The 19,879-nt window shown below is 71.6% G+C and overlaps 1 protein-coding gene across 1 annotated transcript in view; it reads right to left on the bottom strand.

The window, feature by feature from the left end:
- Window positions 1-1,223: 1,223 nt before the first annotated feature.
- LOC142596792 (CXXC-type zinc finger protein 1-like) overlaps window positions 1,224-19,879 on the bottom strand; it is a 40,117-nt gene continuing 21,461 nt past the window's right edge. The window contains 11 exon segments of the mRNA XM_075727263.1: window positions 1,224-1,305; window positions 1,307-1,414; window positions 5,945-6,100; window positions 7,876-7,899; window positions 7,901-7,942; window positions 7,944-7,974; window positions 8,734-8,783; window positions 12,477-12,587; window positions 14,853-14,867; window positions 14,869-14,922; window positions 14,924-15,062. Coding sequence (XP_075583378.1) covers window positions 1,273-1,305; window positions 1,307-1,414; window positions 5,945-6,100; window positions 7,876-7,899; window positions 7,901-7,942; window positions 7,944-7,974; window positions 8,734-8,783; window positions 12,477-12,587; window positions 14,853-14,867; window positions 14,869-14,922; window positions 14,924-15,062 — 763 coding nt within the window. The 3' untranslated portion in view covers window positions 1,224-1,272.

The raw sequence follows: 19,879 nt of genomic DNA, 5'->3' as shown, positions 1-19,879 counted from the left end.
AGCCCCACAGCCCCCCCCAGCCCCATAGGGACCCCTTCCCAGCCCCATAGCCCCCCCCCAGCCCCACAGGGACCCCTTCCCAGCCCCACAGCCCCCCCCAGCCCCATAGGGACCCCTTCCCAGCCCCATAGCCCCCCCAGCCCCACAGGGACCCCTTCCCAGCCCCACAGCCCCCCCCAGCCCCATAGGGACCCCTTCCCAGGCCCATAGCCCCCTGCAGCCCCACAGGGAACCCCTTCCCAGCCCCATAGGGACCCCTTCCCAGCCCCACAGCCCCTCCAGCCCCATAGGGACCCCTTCCCAGCCCCATAGCCCCCCCCAGCCCCATAGGGACCCCTTCCCAGCCCCATAGCCCCCCGCAGCCCCACAGGGACCCCTTCCCAGCCCCCCAGCCCCCCCGCAGCCCCACAGGGACCCCTTCCCAGCCCCACTGTGACCCCTTCCCAGCCCATAGCCCCCCCCAGCCCCCACAGGGACCCCTTCCCAGCCCCACTGTGACCCCTTCCCAGCCCCATAGCCCCCCTTCCCAGCCCCACGGACACCCCCACAGCCACCTCCTTCAAAATCCACTTTATTGGGGGGGGGGGGGGGGGGGGAATGGGAGCTGGAGGGGACCCAGCACCTGGGGGGCACCCATAGGTGGGTGTGGGGCACCCACGGGTGCTCCTGGGGGCACCCACGGGTGTGCTCAGCGGCGCGAGCGCAGGTCGGTGGTGAGGGGGTCGTGCTGAGGCAACCGTAGCTGGTTCTGGGGCACCCATGGGTGGGTGTGAGGCCCCCAATGGGCGGGTGTGGGGCACCCATGGGTGGGTTTGGGGCCCCCATGGGTGGGTTTGGGGCACCCACGGGTGCTCCTGGGGGCACCCACGGGTGCGCTCAGCGGCGCGAGCGCAGGTCGGTGGTGAGGGGGTCGTGCTGAGGCACCCGTAGCTGGTTCTGGGGCACCCATGGGTGGGTGTGGGGCCCCCATGGGCGGGTGTGGGGCACCCATGGGTGGGTGTGGGGCCCCCATGGGTGGGTTTGGGGCCCCCATGGGTGGGTTTGGGGCACCCACTGGTGCTCCCAGGGGCAGCCGCGGGTGTGCTCATCGGCACGAGCGCACGTCGGTGGTGAGGGGGTCGCGCCGAGGCACCCGTAGGTGGTTCTGGGGCAACCCATAGATGGTGTGGGGCCCCCCATGGGCGGGTTTGGGGCCCCCATGGGCGGGTTTGGGGCCCCCATGGGCGGGTGCTGGGCACCCACGGGTGCTCCCGGGGGCAGCCGCGGGTGCGCTCAGCGGCGCGAGCGCAGGTCGGTGGTGAGGGGGGTCGTGCTGGATGGTCTGGTGCAGCATCAGCGCCAGCAGCCCCGCCCGGTTGGTCATGGCCGCCCGCACGTTGCGCTCCTGCTCAAAGAGCTCGTCCAGCTTGTACCACTGCGGGGGGAGGGGCGTCAGGCACCCGCCGGCACCCGGGGACATGGGGGCACCCTTGGGGACACCCCCGGGGGACATGGGGACACCCAAGGGACCCTCGGTGACCACACAAGACCCTCAATGACACCCAAGGGACCCTCGGTGACCACCACAAGACCTCAATGACACCCAAGGGACCTTCGATGACACCCAAGGGACCTTCAATGACACCCAAGGGACCCTCGGTAACCACCACAAGACCTCAACGCCACCAAAGGGCTCCTCGATGCCACCCGAGGGCCCCCTGATGCCACCCAAGGCTCCTCGATGCCACCCAAGGCCCTCAACGCCACCCAAGGGACCCTTGATGACACCCAAGGGCCCCCCGACGCCACCCAAGGGCCCCCCGATGACCACCATAAGACCTCAACGCCACCAAATGGCTCCTCGATGCCACCCGAGGGACCTCAACGCCACCAAAGGGCTCCTCGATGCCACCCGAGGGACCTCAACACCACCCAAGGGCCCCTCGATGACACCCAAGGGCCCCCCGACGCCACCCAAGGGACCCTTGATAGCACCCAAAGGACCTCAACACCACCCAAGGGACCTTCGATGACCACCACAAGACCTCAACGCCACCAAAGGGCTCCTCGATGCCACCCAAGGGACCTCAACACCACCCAAGGGCCCCTCGATGACACCCAAGGGACCCCCGACGCCACCCAAGGGACCCCTGACACCACCTGAGGGCCCCCCCGATGCCCCACCCGAGGGCCCCCCGACACACCCGAGGGACCTTCGATGACCACCACAAGACCTCAACGCCACCAAAGGGCTCCTCGATGCCACCCCGAGGGCCCCCTGATGCCACCCAAGGGCCCTCAACGCCACCCAAGGACCCTTGATGACACCCAAGGGCCCCCCGACGCCACCCAAGGGCCCCCCGATGACCACCATAAGACCTCAACGCCACCAAATGGCTCCTCGATGCCACCCAAGGGACCTCAACACCCACCCAAGGGCCCCTCGATGACACCCAAGGGACCCCCGACGCCACCCAAGGGACCCCCGATGCCACCCAAGGGACCCTTGATAGCACCCAAAGGACCTCAACACCACCCAAGGGACCTTCGATGACCACCACAAGACCTCAACGCCACCAAAGGGCCCCCCAACGCCACCCAAGGGACCCTTGATGGCACCCAACGGACCTCAACACCACCCAAGGGCCCCCCGACGCCACCAAGGGACCCCTGATGCCACCCAAGGGACCTCAACACCACCCAAGGGCCCCTTGATGGCACCCAAGGGCCCCCCAACGCCACCCAAGGGACCCTTGATGGCACCCAACGGACCTCAACACACCACCCAAGGGCCCCCCAACGCCACCCAAGGGACCTTCAATGACCACCACAAGACCTCAACGCCACCCAAGGGCCCCTTGATGGCACCCAAGGGCCCCCCAACGCCACCCAAGGGACCTCAACGCCACCCAAGGGACCTTCGATGACCACCACAAGACCTCAACGCCACCTGAGGGCTCCTCGATGCCACCCAAGGGACCCCTGACGCCACCCGAGGGCCCCCCGATGACCACCACAAGACCTCAACGCCACCAAATGGCTCCTCGATGCCACCCAAGGGTCCTCAACGCCACCAAAGGGCTCCTCGATGCCACCCGAGGGACCTCAACACCACCCAAGGGCCCCTCGATGACACCCAAGGGACCCCCGACGCCACCCAAGGGACCCCCGACGCCACCCAAGGGACCCTTGATAGCACCCAAAGGACCTCAACACCACCCAAGGGACCTTCGATGACCACCACAAGACCTCAACGCCACCAAAGGGCTCCTCGATGCCACCCAAGGGACCCTCAACGCCACCAAAGGGCTCCTTGATGCCACCCAAGGGACCTCAACACCACCCAAGGGCCCCTCGATGACACCCAAGGGACCCCCGACGCCCACCCAAGGGACCCCTGACACCACCTGAGGGCCCCCCGATGCCACCCGAGGGCCCCCCGACACCACCCGAGGGACCTTCAATGACCACCACAAGACCTCAACGCCACCAAAGGGCTCCTCGATGCCACCCGAGGGCCCCCTGATGCCACCCAAGGGCCCTCAACGCCACCCAAGGGACCCTTGATGACACCCAAGGGCCCCCCGACGCCACCCAAGGGCCCCCCGATGACCACCATAAGACCTCAACGCCACCAAATGGCTCCTCAATGCCACCCAAGGGACCTCAACACCACCCAAGGGCCCCTCGATGACACCCAAGGGACCCCCGACGCCACCCAAGGGACCCCCGATGCCACCCAAGGGACCCTTGATAGCACCCAAAGGACCTCAACACCACCCAAGGGACCTTCGATGACCACCACAAGACCTCAACGCCACCAAAGGGCCCCCCAACGCCACCCAAGGGACCCTTGATGGCACCCAACGGACCTCAACACCACCCAAGGGCCCCCCGACGCCACCCAAGGGACCCCTGATGCCACCCAAGGGACCTCAACACCACCCAAGGGCCCCTTGATGGCACCCAAGGGCCCCCCAACGCCACCCAAGGACCCTTGATGGCACCCAACGGACCTCAACACCACCCAAGGGCCCCCCAACGCCACCCAAGGGACCTTCAATGACCACCACAAGACCTCAACGCCACCCAAGGGCCCCCCGTCACCACCCAAGGGACCCTTCATGGCACCCAAGGGACCTCAACGCCACCCAAGGGACCTTCGATGACCACCACAAGACCTCAACGCCACCTGAGGGCTCCTCGATGCCACCCAAGGGACCCCTGACGCCACCCGAGGGCCCCCCGATGACCACCACAAGACCTCAACGCCACCAAAGGGCTCCTCGATGCCACCCGAGGGACCTCAACGCCACCCAAAGGGCTCCTCGATGCCACCCGAGGGACCTCAACACCACCCAAGGGCCCCTCGATGACACCAAGGGCCCCCCGACGCCACCCAAGGGACCCTTGATAGCACCCAAAGGACCTCAACACCACCCAAGGGACCTTCGATGACCACCACAAGACCTCAACGCCACCAAAGGGCTCCTCGATGCCACCCAAGGGGACCTCAACGCCACCAAAGGGCTCCTCGATGCCACCCAAGGGACCTCAACACCACCCAAGGGCCCCTCGATGACACCCAAGGGACCCCCGACGCCACCCAAGGGACCCCTGACACCACCTGAGGGCCCCCCGATGCCACCCGAGGGCCCCCCCGACACCACCCGAGGGACCTTCGATGACCACCACAAGACCTCAAACGCCACCAAAGGGCTCCTCGATGCCACCCGAGGCCCCCTGATGCCACCCAAGGGCCCTCAACGCCACCCAAGGGACCCTTGATGACACCCAAGGGCCCCCCGACGCCACCCCAAGGGCCCCCCGATGACCACCATAAGACCTCAACGCCACCAAATGGCTCCTCGATGCCACCCAAGGGACCTCAACACCACCCAAGGGCCCCTCGATGACACCCAAGGGACCCCCGACGCCACCCAAGGGACCCTTGATAGCACCCAAAGGACCTCAACACCACCCAAGGGACCTTCGATGACCACCACAAGACCTCAACGCCACCAAAGGGCCCCCCAACGCCACCCAAGGGACCCTTGATGGCACCCAACGGACCTCAACACCACCCAAGGGCCCCCCGACGCCACCCAAGGGACCCCTGATGCCACCCAAGGGACCTCAACACCACCCAAGGGCCCCTTGATGGCACCCAAGGGCCCCCCAACGCCACCCAAGGGACCCTTGATGGCACCCAACGGACCTCAACACCACCCAAGGGCCCCCCAACGCCACCCAAGGGACCTTCAATGACCACCACAAGACCTCAACGCCACCCAAGGGCCCCCCGTCACCACCCAAGGGACCCTTCATGGCACCCAAGGGACCTCAACCGCCACCCAAGGGACCTTCGATGACCACCACAAGACCTCAACGCCACCTGAGGGCTCCTCGATGCCACCCAAGGGGACCCCTGACGCCACCCGAGGGCCCCCCGATGACCACCACAAGACCTCAACGCCACCAAAGGGCTCCTCGATGCCACCCAAGGGTCCTCAACGCCACCAAAGGGCTCCTCGACGCCACCCAAGGGACCTCAACACCCACCCAAGGGCCCCCCGACGCCACCCAAGGGCCCCCCGACGCCACCCAAGGGACCCTTGATAGCACCCAAAGGACCTCAACACCACCCAAGGGACCTTCGATGACCACAAGACCTCAACACCACCGAAGGGCTCCTCGATGCCACCCAAGGGACCTCAACACCACCCAAGGGCCCCTCGATGACACCCAAGGGACCCCCGACGCCACCCAAGGGACCCCCGACGCCACCCAAGGGACCCTTGATAGCACCCAAAGGACCTCAACACCACCCAAGGGACCTTCGATGACCACCACAAGACCTCAACGCCACCAAAGGGCTCCTCGATGCCACCCGAGGGACCTCAACGCCACCCAAGGGCCCCCCGGCCACCCGAGGGCCCCCCGGCCGCCCGGGCGCAGCACCCACCACGCGGACGCGCTCCAGGTCCACCTCGGCGCGGCGCAGCTTCTCCCAGCAGTAGTGGCGGGTGGCAGCGGCGCTTGGGGCACGCGGCAGAAGTCGCCCGTACAGCTCGAAGACGTCGCGCACCAGCGGGCACCCGCACACCTCATCCGCCGGCACCTACGGGTGGGGGGCACCCGCCGGGGTCAGGGCGGCGCCCCACGGCACCCAGGGGTGCGCCTAGAGTGACCCCACAGCACCCATGGTTTGCGCCTAGAGCCCATGGGGCACCCCACAGCACCCATGGTTGCGCCTAGAGCCCATGGGGCACCCCACAGCACCCATGGGTGCGCCTAGAGCCCGTGGGGCGCCCCACAGCACCCAGGGGCATCTACGCCCCGGCTGCACCCCACGGCACCCAGGGGTGCGCCTAGAGCCCGTGGGGGCGCCCCACGGCACCCATGGGTGCACCTAGAGTGACCCCACAGCACCCATGGGTGCGCCTACACCCCTGGATGTACCCCACAGTACCCATGGGTGCGCCTAGAGCCCGTGGGGCACCCCACGGCACCCATGGGTGCATCTACGCCCCGGCTGCACCCCACAGCACCCAGGGGTGCACCTGGAGCCCGTAGGGCACCCCACAGCACCCACGGGTGCACCTAGAGCCCGTGGGGCACCCCACGGCACCCATGGGTGCATCTATGCCCCAGCTGCACCCCACAGCACCCAGGGGTGCGCCTGGAACCCGTGGGACACCCCATGGCATTAGGTACGAGCACCCTAACAGCACCCAGGGGTGCGCCTAGAGCCCATGGGGCACCCCACAGCACCCAGGGGTGCGCCTAGAGCCTGTGGGGCACCCCACAGCACCCATGGGTGCATCTACGCCCCGGCTGCACCCCACGGCACCCAGGGGTGCGCCTAGAGCCCGTGGGGGCACCCCACAGCACCCATGGGTGCACCTAGAGTGACCCCACAGCACCCATGGGTGCGCCTACACCCCTGGATGTACCCCATAGCACCCATGGGTGCGCCTAGAGCCCGTGGGGCACCCCACGGCACCCATGGGTGCATCTACGCCCCGGCTGCACCCCACAGCACCCAGGGGTGCACCTGGAGCCCGTGGGGCACCCCACAGCACCCATGGGTGCCCCCCAGGGCCTGGGGTGTGCCCCCCCCAGCACCCATAGGTGCCCCCCAGGTCCTGCTGTGTGCCCCCCAGCACCCACGGGTGCTCCCACCCCCCTCCCAGCACCCATGGGTGCCCCCCAGGGTCTGGGTGTGTGCCCCCCAGCACCCATGGGTGCCCCCCCAGGGCCTGGCGTGTGCCCCCCCAGCACCCATGGGTGCTCCCACCCCCCTCCCAGCACCCATGGGTGCCCCCCAGGGTCTGGCGTGTGCCCCCCCAGCACCCACAGGTGCTCCCACCCCCCTCCCAGCACCCATGGGTGCCCCCCAGGGCCTGCTCTGTGCCCCCCAGCGCCCATGGGTGCCCCCCCAGGGCCTGGCGTGTGCCCCCCCCAGCACCCATAGGTGCCCCCCAGGTCCTGCTGTGTGCCCCCCAGCACCCATGGGTGCTCCCACCCCCCTCCCAGCACCCATGGGTGCCCCCCCAGGGCCTGGCATGTGCCCCCCCAGCACCCACGGGTGCCTCCCACCCCCCTCCCAGCACCCATAGGTGCCCCCCAGGGCCTGCTCTGTGCCCCCCAGCACCCACGGGTGCTCCCACCACCCCCTCCCAGCACCCATGGGTGCCCCCCTGGGCCTGGCGTGTGCCCCCCCAGCACCCATGGGTGCTCCCCATGGCCTGCTCTGTGCCCCCCCAGCACCCATGGGTGCCCCCCCTGCTCCCTCCTTCCCCCCGGGGCCCCTCCCATCCCCCCGGGCGCGCCCCTCCCCCGCCCCCCCGGGTGCCCCCCCCCGCCGCGCTAGCACCCATGGGTGCCCCTCACCTTGGGGTCGCGGGAGTGCTCGGGGCGACAGCACCTGCAGGCGCTTGCAGTAGGTTTTGCTCTGGGGGGTTGTAGACGTCGCAGAACAGGCGGGTGGCCCTGGGGGGAGGGGCAGGGGTCCCTGGGTGCTCCCCTCCCCCACCCCACGGGGACCCGGACCCCCCCCCCCCCCCCCCTCCCCCACCACACGGGGATCTGGGCCTCTGGGTGCTCCCCTCCCCCACCCCACGGGGACCCGGGGGTCTGGGGTGCTCCCCTCCCCCCCCCCGCCAGGGACACACACCCCCACCCCCCCCCCACCCAAGGGACCCCGGGTGTCTGGGTGCGCCCCTCCCCCACGCAGGGACCCCACCCAGCACCCCCCATAGAGCCCCGGGTGCCCCCTCCCCCCATAGAGCCCCGGGTGCCCCCTCCCCCCATAGGGCCATGGGTTGCCCCCTCCCCTCCCCCCATAGGGCCATGGGTGCCCCCTCCCCTCCCCCCCCCGGCCATGGGTGCCCCCTCCCCTCCCACCATAGGGCCATGGGTGCCCCCTCCCCTCCCCCCCCGGCCATGGGTGCCCCCTCCCCTCCCACCATAGGGCCATGGGTGGCCCCTCCCCTCCCCCATAGGGCCATGGGTGCCCCCCTCCCCTCCCCCCATAGGGCCATGGGTGCCCCCCCCAGCCATGGGTGCCCCCTCCCCTCCCCCACAGGACCCTGGGTGCCCCCTCCCCTCCCCCCATAGGGCCATGGGTGCCCCCTCCCCTCCCCCACAGGACCCTGGGTGCCCCCTCCCCTCCCCCCATAGGGCCATGGGTGCCCCCCCAGCCATGGGTGCCCCCCTCCCCTCCCCCCCGGGTGCCCCGTGGGTGCTCACCCCTCGATGCGGGTGGGGTACATGGACCCGAAGGACGTCTGGCTCTCGTACTGCGGCATGGGGGGTATGGCTCCTATAGGGTCCTATGGCTCCTATAGGGCCCTATAGCCCCCCAGGAGGCCCCCATAGCCCCTATAGGGCCCCACAGCAGGGGCCCAGGGGCCCCTATAGCCCCCATAGCCCCCCAAAAACCCCTATAGCCCCCATAGAGCCCACAGCGGGGTCCTGGGGGCCCCTATAGCCCCCCGAGAACCCCTATAGCCCCTATAGAGCCCCACAGCGGGGGCCCGGGGGCCCCTACAGCCCCCCAAAAAGCCCTATAGCCCCTATAGAGCCCCACAGCAGGGGCCCGGGGGCCCCTATAGCCCCCAAAAAGCCCTATAGCCCCTATAGAGCCCCACAGCAGGGGCCCGGGGGCCCCTATAGCCCCCCAAGAACCCCTATAGCCCCTATAGAGCCCCACAAGCAGGGGCCCGGGGGCCCCTATAGCCCCCCAAAAAGCCTATAGCCCCTATAGAGCCCCACAGCGGGGTCCTGGGGGCCCCTACAGCCCCCCCGAGAACCCCTATAGCCCCTATAGAGCCCCACAGCAGGGGCCCGGGGGCCCCTATAGCCCCCCAAGAACCCCTATAGCCCCTATAGAGCCCCACAGCAGGGGCCCGGGGGCCCCTATAGCCCCCCGAGAAGCCCTATAGCCCCTATAGAGCCCCACAGCAGGGTCCTGGGGGCCCCTATAGCCCCCCAAGAACCCCTATAGCCCCTATAGAGCCCCACAGCGGGGTCCCGGGGGCCCCTATAGCCCCCCAAGAACCCCTATAGCCCCTATAGAGCCCCACAGCGGGGTCCCGGGGGCCCCTATAGCCCCCCAAGAACCCCTATAGCCCCTATAGAGCCCCACAGCGGGGTCCTGGGGGCCCCTATAGCCCCCCAGAGGCCCCCAGCCGAGCCCCCCATGCCCCCCCAATGCCCCCCCCAGGCCCCCCGTGCCCCCCAGCCCAGCCCCCCATGCCCCCTATGGCCCCCATAGGCCCCCAGCCCAGCCCCCAGACCCCCCAATGCCCCCCCAGGCCCCCAGCCCAGCCCCCCAGACCCCCATTGCCCCCCCATGCCCCCCCCAGACCCCCCAATGCCCCCCCAGACCCCCATTGCCCCCCCACACCCCCCAATGCCCCCCCCAGACCCCCATAGGCCCCCAGCCCAGCCCCCAGCCCCCCCATTGCCCCCCCAGGCCCCCAGCCCAGCCCCCCAGACCCCCAATGCCCCCCCACACCCCCCATGCCCCCCCAGACCCCCCAATGCCCCCCCAGACCCCCATAGGCCCCCAGCCCAGCCCCCAGACCCCCCAATGCCCCCCCAGGCCCCCAGCCCAGCCCCCAGACCCCCCAATGCCCCCCCACACCCCCCATGCCCCCCCAGACCCCCCAATGCCCCCCCCAGACCCCCATAGGCCCCCAGCCCAGCCCCCCAGACCCCCCATTGCCCCCCGTGCCCCCCAGCCCAGCCCCCCCATGCCCCCTATGGCCCCCATAGGCCCCCAGCCCAGCCCCCAGCCCCCCCATTGCCCCCCCAGGCCCCCAGCCCAGCCCCCCAGACCCCCCATTGCCCCCCCCACACCCCCATGCCCCCCCACACCCCCAATGCCCCCCCCAGACCCCCCCATGCCCCCAGCCCAGCCCCCAGACCCCCCAATGCCCCCCCAGGCCCCCAGCCCAGCCCCCCAGACCCCCAATGCCCCCCCCCACATCCCCCATGCCCCCCCAGACCCCCCAATGCCCCCCCCACACCCCCCCACACCACCCCCAATGCCCCCCCCAGACCCCCATAGGCCCCCAGCCCAGCCCCCAGACCCCCCATTGCCCCCCCAGGCCCCCAGCCCAGCCCCCCAGACCCCCATGCCCCCCCCACACCCCCCATGCCCCCCCAATGCCCCCCCCAGACCCCCCATGACCCCCAGCCCAGCCCCCCCATGCCCCTATGGCCCCCAGAGGCCCCCAGCCCAGCCCCCAGACCCCCAATGCCCCCCCCAGACCCCCTGTGTCCCCCATTGCCCCCCCAGGCCCCCAGCCCAGCCCCCCCATGCCCCCTATGGCCCCCATAGGCCCCCAGCCCAGCCCCCCCACACCCCCCATGCCCCCCCAGACCCCCATAGGCCCCCAGCCCAGCCCCCCAGACCCCCAATGCCCCCCCCCACACCCCCCATGCCCCCCAGACCCCCCAATGCCCCCCCCAGACCCCCCATGACCCCCAGCCCAGCCCCCCCATGACCCCTATGGCCCCCAGAGGCCCCCCAGCCCAGCCCCCCAGACCCCCAATGCCCCCCCACACCCCCCCATGCCCCCCCAGACCCCCCAATGCCCCCCCCAGACCCCCATAGGCCCCCAGCCCAGACCCCCAGACCCCCCATTGCCCCCCCACACCCCCCATGCCCCCCCACACCCCCCAATGTCCCCCCCAGCCCCCCCACGTCCCCCATTGCCCCCCCAGGCCCCCAGCCCAGCCCCCCAGACCCCCATTGCCCCCCCACACCCCCCATGCCCCCCCCAGACCCCCCAATGCCCCCCCCCCACCCCCATAGGCCCCCAGGCCCCAGCCCAGACCCCCAGACCCCCCATTGCCCCCCGTGCCCCCCAGCCCAGCCCCCAGACCCCCCAATGCCCCCCCCACACCCCCCATGCCCCCCCACACACCCCCCAATGCCCCCAGCCCAGACCCCCAGACCCCCCATTGCCCCCCCAGGCCCCCAGCCCAGACCCCCAGACCCCCCAATGCCCCCCCCACACACCCCCCATGCCCCCCCAGACCCCCCAATGCCCCCCACCAGACCCCCATAGGCCCCCAGCCCAGACCCCCAGACCCCCCAATGCCCCCCCACAACCCCCCATGCCCCCCCACACCCCCCCAATGTCCCCCCCAGACCCCCCATGTCCCCCATTGCCCCCCCCAGGCCCCCAGCCCAGCCCCCCAGACCCCCATTGCCCCCCCCACACCCCCCATGCCCCCCCCCAGACCCCCCAATGCCCCCCCCCCCACCCCCATAGGCCCCCAGGCCAGACCCCAGACCCCCCAATGCCCCCCCAGACCCCCCATAACCCCCCAGCCCAGACCCCCAGACCCCCCATTGCCCCCCGTGCCCCCCAGCCCAGCCCCCAGACCCCCCCAATGCCCCCCCACACCCCCCCATGCCCCCCCACACCCCCCAATGCCCCCAGCCCAGACCCCCAGACCCCCCCATTGCCCCCCCCCAGGCCCCCAGCCCAGACCCCCAGACCCCCCAATGCCCCCCCCACACCCCCCATGCCCCCCCCACACCCCCCAATGCCCCCAGCCCAGACCCCCAGACCCCCCATTGCCCCCCCAGGCCCCCAGCCCAGCCCCACCAGACCCCCAATGCCCCCCCCCACACCCCCCATGCCCCCCCCAATGCCCCCCCCAGACCCCCCATGACCCCCAGCCCAGCCCCCCCATGCCCCCTATGGCCCCCAGAGGCCCCCAGCCCAGCCCCCCAGACCCCCAATGCCCCCATGCCCCCCATTGCCCCCCCCAGACCCCCCAATGCCCCCCCCAGACCCCCATAGGCCCCCAGCCCAGCCCCCCCAGACCCCCCATTGCCCCCCCTAGACCCCCTGTGCCCCCCGTGCCCCCCAGCCCAGCCCCCCCCATGCCCCCTACGGCCCCCCCCATGCCCCCCCCCAGCCCCACCGTGCCCCCCCCAGCCCCCCGTGCCCCCCCAGCCCCCCGCCCACCTTGGCGTAGCAGCGCTCCATGTGCCGCAGGGCCACCCTGGGGTTGATGGGGTGCCCGCACGACACGCAGAAGATCTGCAGCTCCGTGTCCTCGCTGTCGCCCTCCGTGCTCTGCGCCGCCGCGGGGGCACCCGGCGTCAGGGGGGCACCCGGGGGGGCACCGGGGGGGTGGGGGGGCACCCAGGGGGGCAGGGGGGGCACCCGGGGGGGGGCACCCGGAGACAGGGGGGCACCCAGGGGGGGCACCGGGGGCACCCGGGGGGGGGCAGGGGGGGTGGGGGGGGCACCCAGGGGGGGCAGAGGGGGCACCCAGGGGGGGCACCCGGCGTCAGGGGGGCACCCGGGGGGGCACCCGGGGGGGTGGGGGGGGCACCCGGGGGGGCACCCGGCGTCAGGGGGGCACCCGGGGGGGCACCGGGGGGGTGGGGGGGGGCACCCAGGGGGGGCACCCGGCGTCAGGGGGGCACCCGGGGGGGCACCGGGGGGGGTGGGGGGGGCACCCAGGGGGGCACCCGGCGTCAGGGGGGGCACCCGGGGGGGGCACCGGGGGCACCCGGGGGGGTGGGGGGGGCACCCGGGGGGGGCACCGGGTGTCAGGGGGGGCACCCGGGGGGCACCGGGGGGGGTGGGGGGGGCACCCAGGGGGGCACCCGGCGTCAGGGGGGCACCCGGGGGGGCACCGGGGGGCACCCGGGGGGGTGGGGGGGGGCACCCGGGGGGGGCACCGGGTGTCAGGGGGGCACCCGGGGGGGGCACCGGGGGCACCCGGGGGGGGCGGGGGGGGCACCCGGTGTCAGGGGGGGCACCTGGGGGGGCATCCGGGGGGTGGGGGGGAGCACCCAGGGGGGGCAGGGGGGGCACCCGGGGGGGGGCACCCAGCGTCAGGGGGGCACCCGGGGGGGCAGGGAGGGTGGGGGGGGACACCCAGGGGGGCACCAAGGGCACCCGGGGAGGGCACCCAGCATCAGGGGGGCACCCGGGGGGGGCAGAGAGAGGGTGGGGGAGGCACCCAGGGGGGGCACCTGGTGTCAGGGGGGCACCCAGGGGGGGCACCGGGGGGCACCCGGGGGGGGCAGAGGGGGTGTGGGGGGGGCACCCAGGAGGGCAGGGGGGGCACCCGGCATCAGGGGGGCACCCAGGGGGGCACCGGGGGGACCCAGGGGGGGCACCCGGCGTCAGGGGGGCACCTGGGGGGGCATCCGAGGGGTGGGGGGGGTGGGGGGGGCACCCAGGGGGGCGGGGGGGGCACCCGGGGGGGGACACCCGGCGTCAGGGGGGCACCCGGGGCGGCAGGGGGGTGTGGGGGGGCACCCGCGGGGGGCACCCGGGGGGGCACCCAGGGGGGCACCCAGGCATCCCGGGGAGGGGGATTAAGTGGTTTGGGGGGCACCCAGGTGCTTGGGGGGGTTCGGGGGGATCTGGGGGGGTTCAGGGGGATCTGGAGGGCACCCCAGGCGCCTGGGGGGGGGGTGCGGGGGGATCCGGGGGGCACCCAGGCACCTGGGGGGGGGTTCAGGGGGATCTGGGGGGGCACCCAGGCACCTGGGGGGGGTTCAGGGGGATCTGGAGGGCACCCAGGCGCCTGGGGGGGGGTGCAGGGGGGATCCAGGGGGCACCCAGGCACCTGGGGGGGGGGGTTCAAGGGATCTGGGGGGCACCCAGGCACCTGGGGGGGGGGTTCAAGGGATCTCGGGGGGCACCCAGGCGCCTGGGGGGGGGGGGTTCGGGGGGATCCGGGGGGCACCCAGGCACCTGGGGGGGGTTCAGGGGGATCTGGGGGGCACCCAGGCACCTGGGCGGGGGGTTCAAGGGATCTCGGGGGCACCCAGGCGCCTGGGGGGGGGGTTCGGGGGATCTGGGGGGCACCCAGGCGCCTGGGGGGGGGTCGGGGGGATCCAGGGGGCACCCAGGCGCCTGGGGGGGGGGTTCAGGGGGATCTGGGGGGCACCCAGGCGCCTGGGGGGGGGGGTTCAAGGGATCTGGGGGGCACCCAGGCGCCTGGGGGGGGGGTTCGGGGGGATCCGGGGGGCACCCAGGCGCCTGGGGGGGGGGGTTCAAGGGATCTGGGGGGCACCCAGGCGCCTGGGGGGGGGGTTCGGGGGGATCCGGGGGGCACCCAGGCGCCTGGGGGGGGGGGGGGTTCGGGGGGATCCGGGGGGCACCCAGGCGCCTGGGGGGGGGGTTCAAGGGATCCGGAGGGCACCCAGGTGCCTGGGGTGGGGGGGGGGGGTTTAAGGGATCTAGGGGGGCACCCAGGCTCCTGGGGGGGGGTTCAGGGGATCTGGGGGGCACCCAGGGGGGTTTGGGGGGATCCGGGGGGGGCCCCAGGCGCCCGGGGGGGATGCGGGGGGGCAGCGGGGGGGGGCTCGGGCGCACCTCCTCATCCTCGCGGGGCGGGTTGCCCCTTGGCGCGGGCGATCAGCCCCTCCAGCTCGTGGAAGCGCCGCTTCCATCTCCTGCAGCCGCAGCCGGGCCTGGTGCTGCTCCCGCCGGATCCGCTCCAGCAGCCGCTTCCCGTGCTCCTCCGCCACGCAGGGGCTCTGCTGCCACTGCTGGATCCGCTGCGGCAGGATCTCGTAGATCCGGCTGGGGGGGGGGGGGGGGAGAGGGGGTTATGGGGGGGCAGAGGGGGTGAATGGGGGCACCCTGGGGGGTCCCTGCTGCCCCCAGGACCCCGGGATCCCTGGGATCCACTGGGGGATCTGCTGCTGGACCCGCTGCGGCAGGATCTCGTAGATCCGGCTGAGGGGGGGGGAGAGGGGGTTATGGGGGGGGCAGAGGGGGTTAAGGGGGGCACCCTGAGGGGTCCTTGCTGCTCCCGGGACCCTGGGATCCCTGGGATCCACTGGGGGATCCGCTGCTGGACCCGCTGCGGCAGGATCTCGTAGATCCGGCTGGGGAGGGGGGGGGGAGAGGGGGTTATGGGGGGGCAGAGGGGGTGAATGGGGGCACCCTGGGGGGTCCCTGCTGCCCCCAGGACCCCGGGATCCCTGGGATCCACTGGGGAATCCACTGCTGGATCCGCTGCGGCAGGATCCCATGGATCCAGCTGGGAGAAGAGGGGGGTTAACGGGGGGGAGAGAGGGGGTTAAGGGGGGGCACCCCAGGGCAGCCCCGTGCCCCCAGCACCCCGGGATCCCTGGGATCCAGTGGGGGATCCGCTGCTGGATCCGCTGCGGCAGGGTCTCGGAGAACCGGCTGTAGGGTGGAGGAGAAATGGGGGTCAATGGGGCACCCTGGGGGGTCCCTGCTGCCCCCAGCACCCCGGGATCCCTGGGATCCACTGGGGGATCCGCTGCTGGATCCGCTGCGGCACGATCTCGTAGATCCGGCTGGGAGAGGGGGGGGGAGAGGGGGTTATGGTGGGGCAGAGGAGATTGGAGGGGTAACAGGGGGTACCCCAGGGTATTCCTGCTGCCCCCGGGATCCCTGGGATCGGGTGGGGGATCCACTGCTGGACCCGCTGTGGCAGGCTCTCATAGATCTGGCTGGGAGACTGGGGGGAGAGGGGGTTATGGGGGGGGGCAGAGGGGTGTGAATGGGGGCACCCCGGGGCAGCCCCGTGCCCCCAGGGGGGGGGGGGGGGACCATGGGATCCCTGGGATCTGCTGGGGGATCCGCTGCTGGACCCGCTGCGGCAGGATCTCGTAGATCCGGCTGCCAAAGGGGGGGGGGGGGGTGTGTTAACGGGGGGGAGAGGGGGTTAAGGGGGGCACCCCAGGGCAGCCCCGTGCCCCCAGATCCCTGGGATCCGCTGGGGGATCCGCTGCTGGACCCGCTGCGGCAGGATCTCGTAGATCTAGCTGGGGGGGGGAGGGGATTATGGGGGGGGCAGAGGGGGTGAATGGGGGCACCCTGGGGGGTCCCTGCTGCCCCCAGGACCCGGGATCCACTGGGGGATACGCTGCTGGACCCCGCTGCGGCAGGATCTTGTAGATCCAGCTGCCAAAGGGGGGGAGGGGGGGTAACAGGGGAAGAGGGGGTTAAGGGGGGCACCCCAGGGCAGCCCCGTGCCCCCAGGGCCCCGGGATCCCTGGGATCCACTGGGGGATCCACTGCTGGACCCGCTGCGGCAGGATCTCGTAGATCTGGCTGGGGGGGGGGGGGTGGAGGGGGTTATGGAGGGGCAGAGGGGGTGAATGGGGGCACCCTGGGGGGTCCCTGCTGCCCCCAGGACCCCGGGATCCCTGGGATCCACTGGGGGATCCGCTGCTGGACCCGCTGCGGCAGGATCTCGTAGATCCGGCTGAGGGGGGGGGGAGAGGGGGGTTATGGGGGGCAGAGGGGGTTAAGGGGGGGCACCCTGAGGGGTCCTTGCTGCTCCCGGGACCCTGGGATCCCTGGGATCCACTGGGGGATCCGCTGCTGGACCCGCTGCGGCAGGATCTCGTAGATCCGGCTGGGAGGGGGGGGGGGAGAGGGGGTTATGGGGGGGCAGAGGGGGTGAATGGGGGCACCCTGGGGGGTCCCTGCTGCCCCCAGGACCATGGGATCCCTGGGATCTTTTGCTGGGGGATCCGCTGCTGGATCTCGTAAGATCCGGCTGCCAAAGGGGGGGAGAAGAGGGGTTAAGGGGGCACCCTGGGGCGGCCCCGTGCCCCCAGGACCCCGGGATCCCTGGGATCTGCTGGGGGATCCGCTGCTGGACCCACTGCGGCAGGATCTCGTAGATCCGGCTGCCAAAGGGGGGAGAAGAGGGGTTAAGGGGGGCACCCCGGGGCAGCCTTGTGCCCCCAGGACCCTGGGATCCTGGGATCCGCTGGGGGATCCACTGCTGGATCCGCTGCGGCAGGATCTCGTAGATCCGGCTGGGAGAGGGGGGGTTATGGAGGGGCAGAGGGGGTTAAGGGGGGCACCCTGGGGCAGCCCCGTGCCCCCAGGGCCCCGGGATCCCTGGGATCCGCTGGGGGATCCGCTGCTGGACCCGCTGCGGCAGGGTCTCGGAGATCCGGCTGTAGGGTGGAGGAGAAATGGGGTCAATGGGGCACCCTGGGGCGTCCCTGCTGCTCCCGGGACCCTGGGGATCCGCTGGGGGATCCGCTGCTGGACCCGCTGCGGCAGGATCTCGTAGATCCGGCTGGGAGAGGGGGGGGGTTAACGGGGGGGAGAGGGGGGTTAAGGGGGGCACCCCAGGGCAGCCCCGTGCCCCCAGGGCCCCGGGATCCCTGGGATCCACTGGGGGATCCACTGCTGGATCCGCTGCGGCAGGATCCCATGGATCCGGCTGGGGGGGTGGAGGAGAAATGGGGTGAACGGGGCACCCTGGGGGGTCCCTGCTGCTCCCGGGACCCCGGGGATCCGCTGGGGGATCCGCTGCTGGATCCGCTGCGGCAGGATCTCGTAGATCCGGCTGGGAGAGGGGGGGTTAACGGGGGGGGAGAGGGGGTTAAGGGGGGCACCCTGGGGCGGCCCCGTGCCCCCAGGGCCCCGGGATCCCTGGGATCGGGTGGGGGGATCCACTGCTGGACCCGCTGCGGCAGGGTCTCGGCGATCCGGCTGTAGGGTGGAGGAGAAATGGGGTCAATGGGGCACCCTGGGGGGTCCCTGCTGCTCCCAGGGCCCCGGGATCCCTGGGATCCGCTGGGGGATCCGCTGCTGGACCCGCTGCGGCAGGATCCCCTGGATCCGGCTGGGAGAGGGGGGGGTTAACGGGGGGAGGAGGGCGTTAAGGGGGGCACCCTGGGGCGGCCCCGTGCCCCCAGGGCCCCGGGATCCCTGGGATCCGCTGGGGGATCCGCTGCTGGACCCGCTGCGGCAGGATCCCATGGATCCGGCTGTAGGGTGGAGGAGAAATGGGGTCAATGGGGCACCCTGGGGGGTCCCTGCTGCTCCCAGGCCCCGGGATCCCTGGGATCCGCTGGGGGATCCGCTGCTGGATCCGCTGTGGCAGGATCCCATGGATCCAGCTGGGAGAGGGGGGGTTAACCGGGGGGGGAGAGGGGGTTAAGGGGGGCACCCTGGGGCGGCCCCGTGCCCCCAGGGCCCCGGGATCCCTGGGATCGGGTGGGGGATCCACTGCTGGACCCCGCTGCGGCAGGATCCCCTGGATCCGGCTGGGGGGGTGGAGGGAGAAATGGGGTGAACGGGGCACCCTGGGGGGTCCCTGCTGCCCCCGGGATCGGGTGGGGGGTGGATCGGGTGGGGGATGGGTGGGATCCGCTGCGGCAGGATCCCGTGGATCCGGCGGGGGGGGGGAGGGGTCAAACAGCTCGACCCCACCGGCCTCGCTGCAGCCCCTGGGTGGGCGGGACCCGCGCTGGGATCCACCGCGCCCTGCGCCACCTCCCAGCGCTCGGTGCTGCTCCCTACTGCTCCCTACTGGTCTGCACTGGTCCATACTGGTCTATACTGGTCTATACTGGTCCGTACCGGTCTATACTGGTCCGTACTGGTCTATACTGGTCCGTACTGGTCTATACTGGTCCGTACTTACTTGGCGGCCAGCTTGACGCCGCAGGCCTCGCTGCAGCACCTGGATGACCGGGAGCACACAGGGATCCACTGCGCTCTGTGCCACTTTATAGCGCTCTATACTGGTCCGTACTGGTCTATACTGGTCCCTACTGGTCTATACTGGTCCATACTGGTCTATACTGGTCCATACTTACTTGGCGGCCAGCTTGATGCCGCAGGCCTCGCTGCAGCACCTGGATGACTGGGAGCACACAGGGATCCACTGCGCTCTGTGCCACTTTATAGCGCTCTATACTGGTCCATACTGGTCTCTACTGGTCTATACTGGTCTCTACTGGTCTGTACTGGTCTCTACTGGTCTGTACTGGTCTCTACTGGTCCGTACTTACTTGGCGGCCAGCTTGACGCCGCAGGCCTCGCTGCAGCACCTGGATGACCGGGAGCACACAGGGATCCACTGCACTCTGTGCCACTTTATAGCGCTCTATACTGGTCCATACTGGTCTCTACTGGTCTATACTGGTCGTACTGGTCTATACTGGTCCATACTGGTCTATACTGGTCCGTACTTACTTGGCGGCCAGCTTGACGCCGCAGGCCTCGCTGCAGCACCTGGATGACCGGGAGCACACAGGGATCCACTGCGCTCTGTGCCACTTTTATAGCGCTCTATACTGGTCCGTACTGGGCCATACTGGTCCGTACTGGTCTATACTGGTCCCTACTGGTCTATACTGGTCCGTACTTACTTGGCGGCCAGCTTGACGCCGCAGGCCTCGCTGCAGCACCTGGATGACCGGGAGCACACAGGGATCCACTGCGCTCTGTGCCACTTTATAGCGCTCTATACTGGTCCGTACTGGGCCATACTGGTCCGTACTGGTCTATACTGGTCCATACTCATCTATACTGGTCCATACTCGTCTATACTGGTGCGTACTCACTTGGCGGCCAGCTTGACGCCGCAGGCCTCGCTGCAGCACCTGGAT

The sequence above is a fragment of the Pelecanus crispus genome (genome assembly GCF_030463565.1).
Source record: "Pelecanus crispus isolate bPelCri1 chromosome 24 unlocalized genomic scaffold, bPelCri1.pri SUPER_24_unloc_3, whole genome shotgun sequence".
Taxonomy (NCBI): Eukaryota; Metazoa; Chordata; class Aves; order Pelecaniformes; family Pelecanidae; genus Pelecanus; species Pelecanus crispus.
This window is presented reverse-complemented; position numbering and strand designations above follow the sequence as displayed.